Source organism: Galeopterus variegatus, unplaced genomic scaffold (genome assembly GCF_000696425.1).
Source record: "Galeopterus variegatus unplaced genomic scaffold, G_variegatus-3.0.2 Scaffold5142, whole genome shotgun sequence".
NCBI classification, from domain to species: Eukaryota; Metazoa; Chordata; class Mammalia; order Dermoptera; family Cynocephalidae; genus Galeopterus; species Galeopterus variegatus.
Genome location: NW_007731253.1, coordinates 145,830 through 165,298, shown reverse-complemented (window position 1 = coordinate 165,298; position 19,469 = coordinate 145,830). Strand labels below are relative to the sequence as shown.

The 19,469-nt window shown below is 33.9% G+C and overlaps 1 protein-coding gene across 1 annotated transcript in view; it reads right to left on the bottom strand.

Annotated features, from left to right (window-relative positions):
• Positions 1-5: 5 nt before the first annotated feature.
• The window catches only part of LOC103604436 (lipopolysaccharide-responsive and beige-like anchor protein), a gene marked incomplete at its 3' end in the record, with an annotated part of 161,417 nt that continues 141,953 nt past the window's right edge, over positions 6-19,469 (bottom strand). The window contains exons 20-22 of the mRNA XM_008588988.1: positions 16,637-16,760; positions 16,134-16,326; positions 6-254 (exon numbers count right to left, since the gene is read on the bottom strand). Coding sequence (XP_008587210.1) covers positions 6-254; positions 16,134-16,326; positions 16,637-16,760 — 566 coding nt within the window. The remainder of the gene's footprint in view (positions 255-16,133; positions 16,327-16,636; positions 16,761-19,469) is intronic.

Sequence of the window (19,469 nt, the reverse complement as noted above, 5' to 3'; positions counted from 1 at the left end):
ATATTGGACGCAGATTCTACTGAACTTGCCTTCTCAATACTTGAGTTTTCATCACTATTTCTGGTGAAATGAGGACAAACAGGAGAATCCTTCATATCTGACTGCTGAGACCCTTCTGAAACATTAACATCCCTGCTAATGCCAGAGACTGCTTGAACTGGACTTGAAGAACACAGCCCTATGTCTTCATCAACTTTTCCCTGCTGTTCCCTAAATATATTGGCAAGGTTTTCTTTGTGTATTTCAAAGGTGACCTGGATGAAAAATATACAATCAGTTAAAATACGCATGGAAATGAACACAATACAGAATATAAAATTAAAGTATTTTCAACAATTTTTCAAATATGTAGTTTTTATAATGCAACAAAACAATTTTCCTATAATATCCTTATTTTGGTAAAATGATAAATGTAACTGTCACAAAAATATAAATGTTCAAGAAAAACTACAGCCAATTTTAATGCTAACAGGTAGCATGGCATGCAACTACAAGAACATAATTATTTAGCCTTTCTTAAAGATGCATAGGAAAAAAATATTCTATTGGTTCTCTATAACTTGTACCAGGACCTAAGTATGTATCAGTGAGACACTGGATATTACATTGTTTCAGGTGCAATGAAAACCCATTTTCCCCCATTTGTCCTCAAGAGAGATTAAAAATATCAATTAATTATGCTCACAAGTATAGCAGCTTTCCATGTATCTATTAAGCTACAAAACCTTTTTCTTAACAAGCTAAAGAATACAAATTCTTTTAGCAATGGAAAAAATTCCAACTCTTCCCCAAAAGTACACCATAATTTTCAAAGTTTGAACTGGTCACAAATTGCCTGAAAGTTCCAATTAATCCATCATGCATTTATTCATACCACCTATATGTGAATGACTACTGTGTATCTGGCACTGTGAACTTCCCATATCATGCTTTGCCTTCTACCCAAGTAAGTGAAAAAAAGTAAATAGAGAAAAAATAAAAAAGAGAGTTCTGTGACTGTTAATGTCACAGGATTTATAATTTTTAAAATCTCTTCAAGGACTATTATTTTACAGCCACCATTATGTGATTTCCACTGCTGTTTCCATGAGAATGCTCTCTCACCATCCACCCACCCCCCAAAAATGCAAGGAAAAGTACAACATATGCAGAAAGTATAAGCATAATTATAACTCACTAATGCTAAAATTGTTTGTTCCTGTGATTTACATCATTATAACTCATATAGTAAATTGAACATTCATTCAATAAATCTTTATTGAGCCTAGTATGGGAGGATAGTAAGAGATGATAACAAAAGAACAAATGCTAATTTTTCATGCCCAAAAATCCACAGGTGTTTTTGAAGCACACATGGGTAAAAGGTAAAAGTATAAATAATACACAATACAAAAATTTCCTTCTATAGATATTAACTAGCCTTTCCTCATGACATATACAGAAAATTCATGCCATAATGTGATATAAGTTAAAAATAAAAATGTTTAGGGAATAAACATTTTCATAATTGTAAATATTTGTAAGTATTTTTCATAATTGTAAATATTTCAGTTATAAATATCTGAAACTTTTTTAATATTTCAAAAAGAAATGTATATATTCCACACTAAAAAGTAAAATGATACAATAATATCTTTAAAATATCAATTTCTTTTATACCCATAATGTTAATATTTTCTTTGAAATGGGTTCTTTATTTTAATTGACCAATTCCTCATATTCATTCAACAAAAATTTACTGAACATCTACAGCATGCCAGGCACTGGGTGATGAACAACACAACGTTCCTGCCTTCATGGAGCTTATATTCTAATGGAGGAGACAGAAAACAAATACACAAATATGTAAGATACTGTCAAGTAGTAATAAGTGCTTTTTAGGGAAAGAAAAAAGGACATAGAGAATAACTGCAGTGGAAGTCTATGTGGGAGGGTGTATTTTACTAGAGTAACTGGGGAAGGCCTCTCTGTTATATTTGAACAAAGAAAAGAATAAAAGAGAGGGCAAGTATGTGAAAAGGAACAGTCCAGGCTGAGAGAAGGACAGATAACTGCAAAGGCCCTGGAGTGAAAATAAGCTTGGTTAGTTTAAGGAATACCAGTAAACCAGTGGACTACGAACTGAAGAAGATGAGGTCAGAGATGTAGCCACTGGCTAGGTTATGACTGCACAGCATTATAGACTGTGTTAAAGACTTTGAATTCTATTCTGAGGCAGCCATTTGAGAATTATGAGTCGAGGGAAGACACAATCTGATTTCCAATTTAAAAGGATCACTTAGTCTATTGTTTGGAGAACCAACTTTAGAGAAATCATTTCTGCAGTGATAAAACAGTTATCATTATCTAAGGAAAGCAAGTTATGTACTGCCAACCTCGTGGTGATATATTTCTAGGACAGCCTGCATTATAGAATAAGTTTAGTTTTCAATAATCATTTGCTTTGATTTTCTCAAAATTTAAAGTTTTTAGAATTTTTATTATAAAACATATCAATAAACGTAAGTATATACAATTTATATGTACACAGTAAAGAACAATACTTCTTTCTTAATCCCATGAACCCACCACCCATGACAAGAACTAGAATATTACCAGTGCCTCACAATTCTCCATGGCCCTCCCGACCCGTACTCTCTAACCACCCCATTTCCATCAGAAGAAAATCACTATCCTAACACTTCATTGTTTACTACTTGATTTTTGATAGTTTTACCACCTATGTAGTAAACATACCTATTACGTTTGGTTTGAAAAACTAAGTCTAGCACAAACCCAGCCAGCTGTAAAAAGAAAGGGCAACATTGCCACAACTAACTAAAGGAAGACAAGATATATAATCTGTGAGTTGCAGCACAGCTTCAGCTTCTCTGAGAGGTATAGAAGGCAGAGCAGCTTCAGCTTCTGTCAGAGATATATAAAGCTATCTGTGGGAAGTCTACAAGCAAAGTCACTTAGGAAATACTGGGCAATACGGATACAGAGGGCAGGAGAACTGGCGCATCTATCAGAAGTAGTGTGAGCCAAATAGTGGGTATCTGGCATGAATAAACTCTGGGAAGCAGACTATATTTTTCAGTTCTAAGCTCACCAGTGTTAATCTCTACCCTCAGAAGTGGGTCAAAGCAGAGCACATTTTTTGAGGGCTGAAGTGAGAATCCTCAGGTGACTCAGGGAGAGCAGGAACTTAATCAGCACATGATCAAGACAACCCAAGTACTCATATGAATATGGTCTCACCTCATAATGTCGGTAATTTGTCCTCAGGTTTAAAAAAAAAAAGTTATAAAGGCAGCTGGCATTAATAGCTCCGTTTCCCCATATCTCTCTGTTGAGTCAAACTGCTCCAATCTAGACGGACTATCATCTGTGTCTACTATGTAACTGCCATCCTGGGATCTCCCTTCACTATAGTCCTGGAGATCTCCTTCATCTCTTCTGTGCTGTCTCTCCTATTTCTGATATCATATATTTTACTTTCTGTTTTATTCTCTCTTTCTCTACAATCCTCCATTTTCCAGTGCCTTCTTGAGAAAGGGTGCATGTGAACTAAATTTTTGAGACATAGAGTATCTGAAAGTGTATTTATTCTACCTTCGTACTTGAGAAATAGTCGGATTAAGTATAAAATCATAGGTTGAAAAGCATTTACCTTCAGAATTTGAAATGCTTTTAAAATTCTGAAATTGGTTGGTTTTTAAATTTTCCTTTAATTTACTCAAATAGTCTAAAAGCTAAATGGCAATTGAACTATTGTCACTGTTATTATCTTTTTTGATGGTGTTTTCCTTAAGATATTTGTGACTTTAAAACTGATAATTCCCAATTAATTACCAGATATTGTTCTAAATTACCCAGCTAAAAGGCTGGTAATTAATCTTCACAATCATTTGATAGCTAATCTATAGCTGTTTGTAATGTCTGAAAAGCACTTCTATAAACTACTAGTTAAAGACACTTATGAGCTAATAACTACATTTCTTCTGTCATTACTTCAAATTAATTGGTACTCAAATTTACTAATTAGGAGATAAAAGATGAATGCAATACATTAAAAGATTAATATTATCTTTTCAATCCACATATAAAAATGTTTAACCTATAAAAATTTACTTTTTTAAATGTTAGGCAATGTCTAGCAACTGACTGTTTTTAAGCAAATGAATCTTTCTCATTGTATGTTATTTTCATATGAAAATACCAGTTAAATATGATATACTAACCTCTATTCTTAGGTTACCAACCTTTTCCACAATTGATAAATAAGAAACATTTTCAAAAACAGATGAATCTTCCCTTTTGAGGTATCAATGAACACAGGTAAAAATGATTACCACTACACACGTGATCTTTTATACAGACTGATGCAATATCTTGCAACAACAATGGCATAAGATAACTGATATAATAGTAGAATCTCATTTCTATTTTATGCAAAGCACCTTGGTTACAAATCTAGCTAGTCTGGTTCAAACCTAAATGCTATCCTAACAGACCATGACTGGAAAGATATCAAGTATAAGTCCTGTGCTATCCCAAGAAAACTACCTAAGAGAATAAATTATGAAAACAATGCTATAAAAGTTCAATAGCAAAGGGAAACAATCCTGCAAGGAAAACAAGTGATATACACAATAAACATTCATTCATGTAATGAACTTTAAAAAAAATACTTTGAATAGATATATTCACATGGTTCACATATAAAACAGTATACACAGCACAGAAGTCTCCCTCCTACCACTGACCTTCACCTTCAAAAAACCCTGCAAAAATTGGGCAACCAGTTATTAATACCTTATGGATACTTCCAGGGTACTTTTTCTGCATATATATACAAATATAAATTCTTATTTTCCCACTTATTTCCCACTCATATATTCCCACTCTACACACTATTCCTCACTTTCTTTTTTCACTTAATATATTTTGGTGAATTGTTTCAGGATAGTTTTAATTTGCAATCCTCTTACAATGAGTAGTAGGTTCAGCATCTTTTTATATATCTGAGGTACTTTCTACTCATTTTCTGTGGGTCATATGAGCATGTCCTCTGTACATTTTTCTATCATGTTTTCTTTTCCTATAAATTTCTAAGAGCATTTATATATTAGGAATGTTATCTTTACTTTGGTTCTAAACAGTTTTTCTGAATTGGTCATTTGCCTTTTGACTTTGCTTACGGTATTAATTTGGTGTTGGCCACAAAGGTTTTTGTTTGTTTGTTGTTGACAGGGTTCGGAACACACTACCCTAAAATACAGTGCCTTGGCATATTAAATACATTAAGTTGAGGAAAGGCAGGTGCAGAAAGAACTCTCTGAACTTCACCACCCTTCTCCCCTAAAGCAGGTCATAGGACCCTCCTGTGAGGTGCCTTCTCTATACCAATGAGAAAGGAATAACCTTATTTCCAAAGACAGGGGACATGGAGAGGAATCTGAATAAATAGGCCTTGTTAAGTTTCCCCCGGTTTACTTACAACTCTTAGTACACACCCCTTTGTCCTATCATATTTTATCACAACTTTCCCTTTTGTCTAACCTAGTATAAAAAGACTCAGATTTAGCCATTTCTTCTGGTCTTCATTTCCTTATGAAGGCTCTTGTGTCACATAAAACTTTCATTAAAAAATTGTATGTTTTTGTCTTGTTAATATGTCTTTTGTGAGTCTAATTTACAGGGGCCCAACCAATGAACCTGAGATGGTGGGAAGAAAAGTTTTCTTCCCTCCCCTATAACATCAAAGTTGCAAGTTTTGCTCTAAGGTTCACATTTTTAAGTAAGCAACCATAGTAAATATAAAAACCAGACTTTCTTCTTTCGTGAAATAATTTTCGAGCAACACTTTCATATTAATACCACAACAGGGATATAATTTAAACAGAAGCCTTCCAACCACTTAGTATTTTCTTAATCTCTATAAATACCACACTAACACATGGAAACTTTCTAGAATTTATTTAAAAGAAAAAATACTATGCACTCAAACATTCTTTAAGTACCAGCATGTCTGTGTAGTCAATAATTGTTCCTCAGTTCCACAATATGCTTAAAAATACACTCAGTTAAGCTCATTTTGGTAGGCAATTCTGGATATATATTTCTTTTAAATACTTGCAGCAATACATAGCTGAGATATATTGAACGCTTATTGTAGGCTGTTTTAAGCATCTGGCATTATTGACATACTTAAGAGCAACTCTAAAACACTGGTGCTATTATCCTCATTTTATAAAGATAGGAAGAACAGTGATGTAAATTAATATCACAGTAAATGAATTACTAATCTTTTCTTTTTTAAAAAAAGTCATCTTGATCAATTTTTATTTTCTTAAGAACAGTCTAAACAGATGCTCTCATGCAAATCTCAGGTATAAACTGATACACATCTTTAAAGAGCTATTTAGCAATATCTACTAAAACTTTTTAAAACATTCAGACTCCTTCTTCTGGAAATTCCACTTATAGGAATTTATCTTACAAAATGTACAGAAAAGCAGGCTCATCAGTGCTCAAGGATAAGAGAGAGTTACAGTATGGTGTATATGTAATACATTACAATAAAAATCAATTTTTAAAATATTTCCAGAGGCTAGCCCTTGGCTCACTTGGGAGAGTGTGGTGCTGATAACACCAAGGCCAAGGGTTTGGATCCCTACATAGGGATGGCTGGTTAGCTCACTTGGAAGAGCGTGGTGCTGACAGCACCAAGTCAAGGGTTAAGATCCCTTTAGTGGTCATCTTTACAAAACAAAATACATATATATCATTTCCACAAATAAATTTTGGAGAATGGCAACAAATGAAAAGTAAACTTAAATAATTTACACAATCATAAATAATCTGACAGCATTCAGGTGTTCCATTAAAGCTGAAGCTTTTGCTCTTAAGTTTACTTCTCTATAATAATATTAATTATATATACCTGATAATATGCAGCTATTAAAATTCACTTAAATGTATCATTAAATAAGATTGTAAAATAGCATAAATATGATCACATTTTTATAAGAAAATAATTATAGGCATGTGCATATTATGTATAGAAGACTGGACAATATTGCACCAAAACATTAATACTAACTGATACATAATGGAGGATTTTTGCTTTTCGTGTGTAAGAGTTTCTACTGGGTTCCAAATTCCCTGCAATAAACACCTATTGTTTAAAAATTTTTTAAAAAATAACAAATGTTGGGCTGGCCTCATGGCTCGGGAGAGTGCAGCGCTCGTAGCGCCGAGGCCACAGGTTCATATCCTATATAGGGATGGCCAGTGAGCTCACTGGCTGAGCGTGTTGCAGACCACACTGCTGAAGGTTACGATCCCCTTACTGGTCAAAAAAATAAAATAAAGTAAAATAAAATAAAAAATTAAAATTAAAAAATAACAAATGCTATTTGATTTTAAAACTGTTCAAGCCAAGAATACTTTAGTAATTAACTATAAAATACATGGGAATATGGAAATTTTGTAACTTTTCAAATTTCTTAAAATAGGTAACTTTCAATCTTATCATATAGCCATCATAAACACACAAATACACACACATATATATATATGCCAGTTTGCATCTTGTGATTTTTAAAAATACTTTTAAGAAACCACTTAGAGAATTCGTAGAAAAACTGACCAAATGCTTTTTACCCAATCTAAATGGTACTTTCTTCTTGTATAAAGTGACTTAAATTTATACTTAAGTCATTTCATAAAATTGTTAATAGTAAGTAAAATCACAGATATTTAAAAAATCCAAGATAATTAAGTACTTTACCCAAATTCATTATCTTGGGGGAAATCTAATTCACATTATATTTTTAACTTAAGTGTGACTAACTTTTACTTGTTTGTTAATTTAAGTCATGGACCCATTTTACATTATGGCAATATGGGTCTACACAAAATACAGCATCTAAAGGTTTTAATTTTATTTGTTTAGAAAAAGAATGCTTTTAGACAGTTCTCATAATCTGGACGTTTAATTGCTTAATTTAAATTTTAATTAAATACTAGAAGCAGTTTAGCATACCAAATAAAAACAGTATTATTTAAGTACTCTTAAATATACTGAGACAGGATAGATCTAGGCCTGTGAACCAAACTGACTCCATTTCCCCTGCAAAGGACATTTTGTTTCTTTTCCTCTCCTCAGTCATAAGACCTCTAGGGCCCATAATTACCCCATGGCCCTGATAAAAGTAACTGAAAGAGACCAGTTGGGCATAACTGCTCTGATAAGATAAACTGAGATAACAGAGAAACAGATATTTACTGAGTTGCAAAAACCCTTCCCCAACTTCCTCTAGGTAGTTAGCCCATCTCTCACATGCGCACAAAACTTCAAAGTGACCTCTACAATGACCCTTCTGCGTTAGCAATAATGAGCAACACCATCGTCTTGGATCTACTAAGCAGGCACAAGGACGAAAGCCCTAATTGAGCATGTGCCCATGACACAACCAGGAAGAACAGAATGGACCACCTCCAAAAGCGCAGAATGTTGACAATGGTCTGCACCCGTTGTGCCCTCGCTTTATAAAGGACCCTAAACAGCTCCCCTCAGGGAGCTAGCTTCCCTGTAGCTACCTCCCTTATGCATAAGTCTATCTCTTCTTTTAATAAAGCATTGCTTGCTTTACTGCAAGTTATTTCCATAACTTTAAGACCCAAAAGCCTAATTTGGTAACAATAGTATTCAATTTGAAGCAAGGGGGAAAAAAAGATAAAGATAAAAACCTAGACAACAAACAAGACAATGAGATTACAAAGGTTACTAGGTACATATTTGAAATACTGACACCAAAGTAACCAACATAGTGCAGTTACACTAGAAGAGCTTATTACTGCTTTTAAAACTTACTTCACTCAGCTTTTGGAGAGGCATACAATGACAAACAGCATCACTGCTAAAAAGGTGACAGGAAATCTATCAAGCTGGACAATAAAACTGCAATTGAGTTTCTTTGGCTTTTTATAGTAGCTGCATGTATCCTGATGTAACTCTGCAAAAGCTATCCAATTCTACAACATTAGTTCTTTACATATCACTTCTTTATCAAGAACCATATTATAAATTTGTGATATTGAGATTCAAAATGACTGCAAAAAGGAAAAAATAAGCATCACTTCAATACCATCTGCATAAAAGTATTTTAAATGCTTTAGAATGAATATTTTTAGAGAAAGAAAATTAGATTACAATTCCAACCACATTTTTAACACCATGCTACAAATTGTTCACCTACTTACTGAATCACTTCAGCTCTATCCTAAACTTTATTACATATTGATTTTTAAGTGCTTTAGAGCATAAGTTGCTCATTTTATTTTAAAAATAAATGCCAAGATTTAAAAAAAAATTTTAAAGGGCATAGGTCTTCAAATAAATTATGTTGTATAAATCTTATGAAAGAGAAAAGCCTTTTAATCAATGAAGAAAATCTACACAAAGAAATAAAACTAAAAGGCATGTATGAAACACTAAAAGAGAAAACTTCAAGAACCAATTTATAACTTCAAATTTTTTGTTTCCCTCTCATAGAGTTAAGTAATGCTTTAGCATTCATTTTTAAAGCATACTTTCACAGCAAAAAGTGATAGGTCTAGTTTTACTCAGTTAAAAGCACTCCACAATTAACTTAGTCAGCATTTATTCCCCTTTATAAATGTAAACCTAAAGTTTGAGTCAAAGATGGGTTCTTGGCAAAAAGTAGGCACAAGAGGGCCTCTCCTTGAAGCAACTATTTTCTTTGCAAAGATGTTAAGATCTGTTTAAAACCATAAGTTACTGGAGTAAAGAAAAATATAAACTAAAAAAAAACTACACACACACTTAAACACACACACACCCCTTAAACCCTACTTTGGGTTTGTTCTATATAAGTTGAGCCAAAAAAAATACTGATTTCAGACACATAACAACAGTAGTTTATATTTTTTTAACATGCTCTGCACCATAACACATGCTCAGAAACACACACAAAAAGGTTTTCCTTTATTTTATATATATATATATATATAAAGAGATCATAAACCAGGTCCACATTTAATTTATTTAGAATCCTCCTATCTCCATGATGCATTCTAAAGAGTATACTATATTATCAGCTTAGTGTGAAGGTAAGAAGGGAAGAATTTTATCAAAGTTAGCAAAAATAATTTCCTGTATATTCAAAGGAATACTCAAAATTTAGAGTGCATAAGAGCTTATTTAAAAATACAGATTTCTAGGAACCTCTCCACAAGATTAAGATTCTACTGTGGAGCCCAGAAAACTGTAATAAAATACATTCCCCAACTTACTCTGATGAGGTGATCCTCAAATCACACTGAGTAATTATGGCATAGGTACTTTAATGGATAGCTACTGCAGCTATTTTATGGCTCACGGAAGAGAGGAAGATTGAAGTGTTAAGAACACACAGAGTGGCATGGTGCCTCATGACAGTTGAACCAAACAACCCTAAACAATAATGGTGTAGTTCTTCCTTCTTCCTGCACCAAATGTTTAAGGTTCAATTGCCAGATACTCAGTACTAGGCATATATAGTTCTATGGGAAATGTGACGAAGTATAAAATCTCCCATCTCAGCTAATAAGAGCTTACAATTTAGCAGACAAGACACAAGAGAAGAACTCACTTTTTTTTTTTCCTTTTTGTCTTTTTTCGTGTCTGGCAACGGATCGCAACCCTCAGTGTCGCGCCCGTACCGGACCAGGACCGGCCACGGGATCGCAACCCTCAGTGTCGCACCCGCACCTCGCTCAGCCAGTGAGCGGGAACCGGTCTGTATGTGGGATCCGAACCCTCAGCGGGAGCGCCGCCACGCTCCCAAGCGGCGCACTGTAGCAGTGCGCCACCGGGCCGACCCAGAAGAACTCACTTTTAACCAAGAATATGAGAAATACTATAGGATCATACATGATTAAATGCCAGTTCACATTTGCTATATTACATATTACTGCTCTTCTTCATATAGGCCACACACCCCCGAGCAAACCAAGCAATTCACCTTGCTTTTTTTCCCTCAGTGACACCATCTCTGTACCTCTGCTTATTCTGATTCCTCTACCAATGATTCCCGTCACCCCAATCTCTACATGCCTAAATCTTACTTACTTTTCAATGTTGTTGGCAATGACATCTATCCCACAAACTTATCAGGTGCCCTCAGGTGAAAGCTGTCTCTCCTTTCACTGTGCATATCTCTTCTGTGGCATTTATTGCTTTCAACCTTGTATTTTAGTTATCTTTGTACATATATTATCTCCCATATTAGAAAGTAACTTCTTTCAGGATAAGACATGACCCCAATTCATCCTTCAATCTTTTATACTGACTAGAAGGTACTCATATAGAAGAAGATAAAAAGAACAAAAAGGAGTAAAGGAATAAAAGAAACACCGAGATCAAGGGTTCAGGTCCCCATACAGGCCACCTGCCAAAAAAAAAAAAAAAAGGAATAAAAGAAAAAGGAAAGATAAAGGTGTAAAGAGGAAGAAAAGAAGTAGGCAACTGGTGAGACCTAGACACAGAATGATTGAGATCGACTGAAAGAAACCAACCTATTATCTGACCAACGAAGAGAGAGAGGGGGAGATAGAAAACAGACAAAACAAATACAGACATACAGATTCACTAAGGGAGGAACAAACAGGGAAAAACAGAAATTGGATGGGGGAGAGAGAGAGCAGAGGGCACAGAATGGGTGAAGATATTGGAGGGAAGGACAAAGAAAAAGAGAAGGATGGAAGAGAGGAAGATGGTAGCTAAAAAAGAAAATGAGATAAGACAGGCAGAGGGAGAGAGTTAGCTAGGTGTTGACAGAGGTCACAGACTGTACCAGGTACCCAGAGTCAACACTAACAGCTAGGGTGAGAGGTAGAGGGAATTGATTGATTAGTTGGAGGCTGTGGAGAGAGAAGAGAGAAAGAGACAAAAGAGAGAAAGGGGAAAGAGAAGAAGAGAGAAGAAGAGAGAGAGACAGACAGACTGACTAAAGAGATAACGAGAAAGGACCGTGTTCCTTTCTTTGAAGGGGACCGGTATGCAACAGCTGCATACAGCAGCCTTTCGGGTAGTGTACACAGCCTGTTGCTTGTATAGGTTGCCCTAGGTGACCCTGGAGAGAGCCCTTTCCAATGCCCATTCATGTTTATGAAGGGGAGCAACATCATGTGTTATTTTTAGCTTAATGAATACATAGGAAAATAACACCTAAGGTAAGAGACTATTAGAAACATCTAGATTAGAAGTAATCTGGGTGTGTGTAAAGAACAACAAATCATGAAGAAAAAGAAAAACCTAGTAAAAAAGTAGGCAAAAGACAAAACCATGAAAAATAAAAGTCTAACTATATCAAGGGTTAAAGGGTGGAACATTACTCAGGACTAAGGAATTCTACTCCTAGTTGTATTTGCTAGAGCAATGGTTTTTTGAGGATAATTCAGCTGCCAGATCATGGAATCAACTTATTGGGGGCATTATCAGTGTTTTTTAAACAAAAAAGGATAGAAAACATCAGAATGCATCACTACATACCAAAGTTTTGTAAGGGTGAATATTGTTTCACAGAACCACTGTTTCAGGTGTGTGCGTGTGTGTGTGTGTGTGTGTGTGTGTGTGTGTGTGTGTGTGTGTGCATGGTCACAATAAATTCCTTCCTGTGTGTCACAGTTACAAAAACTTTGGATATCACAACTCTATTAAAATCTTTGCATTTGAGACCAGAATTATTCATAGCAGTGAAAATGAATGAACCAAAGTTACAAGTAACGATAAAAAAGAATTCTAGAAACAAACCGTTTGATGTAGAAAAAAATAAGTAACAGAACGGTTCATATAGCATAACGTCATTTTCATAAAAATTTTTTAAAGGCAAAATTAGATAATATTTTTAGGAATACATTTTTAAGCGGGGAATTATAAACACAAAATTCAAAATAGTGATATCTTTGGGGTGAGGAGGGGTGGGGTTGGATGGAAAGCACCACCAAAGCATGCTCTTAAGTTGGGTAGCATAGTTACAGTTTTCCTCTACAACACTTCACAGTATTTATGCCACACAAATCATTTTGGAAGTAATTAATTCTTCATTTTAAAAGTTGTGTTTAACTAAAAACATGAAGTAATTGGAGCCTGAACTAATGTACTAGCAGTAAGAATGAGAAAAGGACGAATAGGGCTTTGATAAAGCTATAACAAAGAAAAGGTCAGTGAGCATTTAATTCTATTGTCTGTGATATTAGTCATTAACTCGATTTCAACAATATGCCATATATAAAATATATACATATACATACATACACAAACACACATCACATTTACCATTTCTAGCTTAGAAACGGGTAGATGAAAAGAGTTTAAAAATTTGCCTGAGTTTACACAGCTAATAATTACTATAAATCACAAATTAAACCCAGGACTATCCTGTCTCCAAAGTCTGTGTACTTTTATTACTTACACAAACGCACTGGTAACTGGATATAAATGTTTAGTCATAAATTCGTAAAAGCTCAAAAGCACCAGAGATGTCACCTAGTTGAACTGCTTTATTCTGTAGGTAGAAATGCAAAAAGACTAGGCTACTGGCCCTAAATATCCTATGAGTTTCTAAGGCAGCAGTTCTCAAATATTTTTGTCTCAGGACCTTTATTCTCAGGACCTTTATACTCCTAAAAAGTACCGGGGTGCCCAAAGACCTTTTGTTTATATCTATTGCTACCTATAATATTATAAATTAAAACTTAGAAATTTTACAACAGTAATTTATTTAAAAGTAAATAAATCCATTACATGTTAATATAAACATATTTCTTGAAAATGACTTTTTTCAAAACCAAAAATAATAATGAGAGGAGTGCTATTACTTCATATCTTTGCAAATCTCTTCAAAGTCTAACTTCATTGAAGAGAGTTGCATTCTCATATCTGTTTTGAATTCAATCTGTTGCATATATCATTTTGGTTGATGTATGTGAAGAAAATCCACCCTCACACAGATGTGTAGCCAGGAAAAGACTTCATAGACCCCCTGAAAAGGTCTCATGTGCCCCCAAGATCTTCAGGCTTCACTTTAACAACTATCATTCTAATGGTTATATTCCTCTAGCCATCCTTCCTAAAGAACTTGAAGAAACTAAGATTAACTGACATACACTTTTGGGAAAATTTGGAAAATCTACTCTATTCTTGGCACTTTACTAACCTAGAATACCCACAGATATCTCTAAAATCTAATCCAAATGTATGTTAGGCCCAAATTCAACCCTGTTTTACTCATGATCTTTTTGTAATGGGCAAAAAAGTCTTAGCAGAAAATCAATCCAGATTGTAGCAGCCCACTACAATAGAAACCAGAATAGTTGAGCATCCGCACAACCCTGGAAATCCTTGTAAATCCTTATAATAGTAGCACACCCTCTTCTTACTGAGGAAATAGGAGGCAGAATGAATAATTCTTAGGTATTTTCAAATAACTAAAAGCTATTCAAACACCTAAAAACATAATTAGGAAATGGCAATGTATTCTTATAGAATGACAAAATATTCCAGAACAATAACTTTGATAGTCAATAAAATACTTAAAGATAAACCAAATCTCTCTTCCTTCAATTTATAATTATTTACATAGTTATATAATTATATTACTTCTGAGTAAGGAAAGAGTTCTTAAACAAAATACCAAAAGCACACACAATAAATGAAACTACCTTCAATTTATAATTATTTACATAGTTATATAATTATATTCCTTCTGAGTAAGGAAAGAGTTCTTAAACAAAATACCAAAAGCACACACAATAAATGAAACTAAGAAGTTTTACTACATTAATTATTTGAAATGTAGAATTCCCTCAAAAGGCACAAACATAAAACTCCAAATCCAAAAATAAATAGATAAGTCAAAAATTGGCAGATGATATTTATAAACAACATAGCTAGAAAAGGATTAAGACCAAGAATACATAAAGAAAAACAACAAGAAAATGTAGACTAAGATTATGGGGCTAAAGCATTTAAAATTCAACAAATTGACAAATTTTTAAAACTACAGCCATACCAAGCGATAAAGTTATGTGAATGTAAACTGATATACTATTTTGGAAAAAATTTTGCATTATCTTGTAAGGTGCAAATGTTGAACTTTACAAGTCAGCAACTTCACTACTACTAGGAATACATATATACACAGAGAAACTCTTGAATATTTACAAAATGTGTACAAAAATGCTCATCAGTTGATAATTGGATAAAATCGTACCACTGGAATACAACTGAGAAAATGAACACAATTGCATGGGTTGATGTAGATAAATCTCACAGAATAGTAAGTAAAAACAGCAATTTACAAAAAATAAATTTAGTATATATGATAGCATTAAGTTTAAATATGAAAATTAAAACTCCATATTGTTTATAGTTATAAATACATGTAATAAAAGTATAGAAAAGACATGGAAATGACAACACCAAAGTTAGGTTAGTGGGGTGGGTAAGTCAAAGAAGGGTAGCTGAAAGCAATTGCGAAGGGGAACTCAAATTCATAAACAGTGGTAGGCACAGTATTCTTTATACCTTTTTGTAAGTCTAGAATATTTTATAATAAATTTTAAATAAAAGCTATACATAAATAATTTACATTGGCTTAATTTTGAAGAAAAACAGTCCAGTCAACTCTTCCAGGCCAATTTTTTAACTAGCTATAACACGAGCAAAGGGCAAACATCAGCCAGGGCTTTTCTGTTTGCTCGACCACCTTACATTACTAAAACAACTTTTCATCTTTGAATATAGTGCACCACCTTGTGTTCAAAAGCCTTAAACTACTATAAAATTCAGAGCCCACATTTGTGTACAGTTTACTTGAAGATATAAATTCCTTTATGCTGCACGAGGTTTGACTTTAAGCTAAACACATATAAAGCTGACATTAAAAAAAATTATTTTTTTTCTGAAAAAGCTGGAAATACTTTATATTCCTTTTTTACTGACTCCCTTTTTTAGTTTTCATTTCACTGCACTTTCAGAAAATAACTGGCCTTTTTTCCTTGATTTAAAGTATTTTTTATGAGTAAAATTCAAAATTACAAATATTTCAAGTAATAAAACACACTTCCATAAAGCTTACCTTTGAATGTGTGATTGATAAAGTGTCTACCCAAACACGCCAGCCGCCCCACTCATATTTCACAGCATGATAAAGTAGGATTCTGAATATGGCATATACCATTTCTGTTATCTTTTGCTCATCTGAATTCTTAGGATTAAAATAGCAGAGAGAAAGCATCCACTCTTGCCACACAGAGCACTGTAGCAAACTCCTGAAAATCACAAGAGAGTACTGAATTACTGAAGAAAATGAAATCATCTGAAAGAATTCTAAAATGTAAAGGCTTAAAACAAAATAAACCCACCAAAAAAAACCACATTTATCTATATATTCAAAACGATTAAACAGTGTGGTACTGAAAACTCTAATTTAACTGTCTGGTACATTACTTACACACTTTGGTGAAAAAACATACAGAAAAATCATTTCACAGTAGTTTTAAAGCAATTTTTCTAACACAAAATGGACTTATACGAAAGTAGACTTGAATACTGCAAATAAATGCTTTCGATGCAGCTTACCTCCTGTTTTCTCTACTGTTATTAAAAAGTTTAATCATGTCAGAAAGAAAGGCTCTGCGAACCTCCATGCTCTCTGGACACTGGGGAGAATTTCGAAGTAGGGTGGCGATTACTTTTAGTATTTCTGTAAGACAGTTCATAAATAAGTAAAAACCAAAACACAACAAAAAATTCATGATGAAAGGTCATCAATATATTGCAAGTTCTTTAGTTTCCCTGACATAAATGTCTACTGAAAACATCCTCTTCTGTGTTATAAAAAAAATCTATAGGAAAGAATGACAATATATTCATTAGAAAGCATTTATAAACAAGAAAGGGATTTTATTTCATGATTTGAATGTTCAAAGTAAAGGTGAATTTTAAAAGGTTAAAATAAAGTAAGTTTAATTAAAAATGAAATCAGAGGGGTTTGTGTCGGGGTAGGCCTTAGCCCCACTCCTGCCCCTCATCCAGGCCAGCAAAGAAGCCAGCCCCACCACATCAGCCCCGTCCCATCAGCAACCAGATCTTAGAATGTACTTACTAACACCTGTGTTTCTTTGGGGTGTGTGACTCTGTTCATGTCCTTCCTTCACCAAATTTCTGCTTAGATTTTTCTAATTCATTTTTAAGAGTTCTTTTTGCAATAATAATAAAAATCATTGTGTGTTTAAAAAAAAAAAAAAAAAAAGATAGTAGAATAATGGTTGCCAGAGACTGGGAGGGGTGAAGGTGGGATGGAGGATGAGGGGTGAACTAATGGGGACAAAACTATCCACCCTAAGTGAATCATTGTGCAGTATATGCATGTACTGAAAACAACACACTGTAACCCCACAAAAATAAATATAAATAAAATTTAAAAATAAAATTCAATGATGGTAAAACTGCTGACAAATCTCTTTAATCTCCACCAAATAATACAGTAGGTCTTCAAAACAAACAACACTATAATCAAAATCTCAGAAAAAGAGAATAAATTCTCACTTTTTCAACATAATTTATGGTATAACCATAGCCTTTCCTTTACCACAGTGAATTCTAAAAGCTGTGAAGATTTTCTTCCACAACTTTAAAACTAAAATTAGACCCCAAAAACCCAAACAAAATTAAAAATTATTCAACATCCCCATTCCCCTGGCAAATGCAAACAAAACTGCTACTGTACTGGTCTTAGTATAAAGCTATCTAAATTTCCAGAACTTAGCTTAAAGAAAAAAAATTCTTTAAAAATATGTACTTAACCCAGAACTTTAAAAATAAGTGATAATAAACAGCTATAACTATGAATTTAAAATTAAATATCAAATTTTTACCGAATTAAAAATTTAGAAATTCTAAACCAGCCCTTTGCCAAGGATTTTGGTGATTCCAAAGTTCCAAATAGCAAATATGAAGATACTCTGTCATATCATTAATGATATTTTGGGAGCAATTTCTGAATTCTTCTAGTAACAAATTCAAAATATCTCCACCTGAACAATGATTACACTGATGAATAATCATAGTAACAGAGATGATAATTGCAACTAATTTTCAAGATACACTATCACAAGTCACTGTTATAAGAAAATACAGTAATTAACTCAACCCTTACACAATGATAAACAGGTACTATTATTACCTTCATCTTAGAAATAAAAAAACTAAAGCACAAAAGTTAAGTAACGTATACAAAGTCACACAACTAGTAAGACATGTAAGTAGGATTTCAACCCAAGCAGCCAATATTAACCACCATATTATATACTACCTGCCTTTCTGAGCCAGTACATTAGGCATTAAGTAGATAATTCCTATGGTTTGAATGCAGTCCCCTCCAAAATTCGGGTGTCGCCAATGTGATGTATTTAGAGGTGGGGTATTTAAGAGGTGATTAGGCCATGAGGGTTCCTCCCTCATTAATGAGATTAAGGCCATTTCACATAAGAGGCTTCAGGCAGCATTTGGCTAGCTTGCTAGTTTGCTCTTCTGCATTCCTTGAAAGCAGAGAGCAACTCTCAGCAGACCAAATTCAGGTGCCTTGATCTTGGAATTCCCAGCCTCCAGAACTGTGAGAAAATAAATTTATGTTCTTTATAAATCACCCAGTCTCAGGTATTCTGCTATAGCAGCACAAAACAGACTAAGACAATAATATATTTGAAAATCAGTAAGTCGTCTTTCCTATATAACCACATAACATATATGAAAAATATGTAAAATAAATGTATGAAAATACATATCTATACATTCAAGATTTCTCTTTTCACTCTCAAAAATAATATGTCTCTCCGAAAACTGAGGAAAATTAAACTTCAGAGAATGTATTGTTAAAATTACAGTGAAGTAGAGTACTATACGCACAAGAACATCTCACCACAAAAAAACGTAATGAAATTTCAAAACTTTACAAACCAGTTATATTAATAACATAATCTTAAAAAGCAAGATGAAAAGCACTTTGCACGAGTTCTTAAGAATTCTAAGTATTAAAAGAAAAGATTGTTAAAAAAAACTATGTTCATAAACAATAAAGACATTTTTTCCATTCCACATTTGGTATTCTTATACTGACAGTAATTTAAGATAAAAGCTATCTCCATGGTTCATTTAATTAAGCCTGACATCACTAAACTGCACAATCAAAACTTTGCTGGGCTGGCTGGTTGGCTTAGTTGGTTAAAGCACAGCCTTATAACACCAAGGTCACAGGTTCGGAACTCCAAACTGGCCAGCCACAAAAAAAAGAACAAAAAGATAATGCATTTTGGGCCGGCCCGGTGGCGCACTGCTACAGTGCGCCGCTTGGGAAGCACGGCGGCACTCCCGCCGAGGGTTCGGATCCCACATACAGACCGGCCGCTCACTG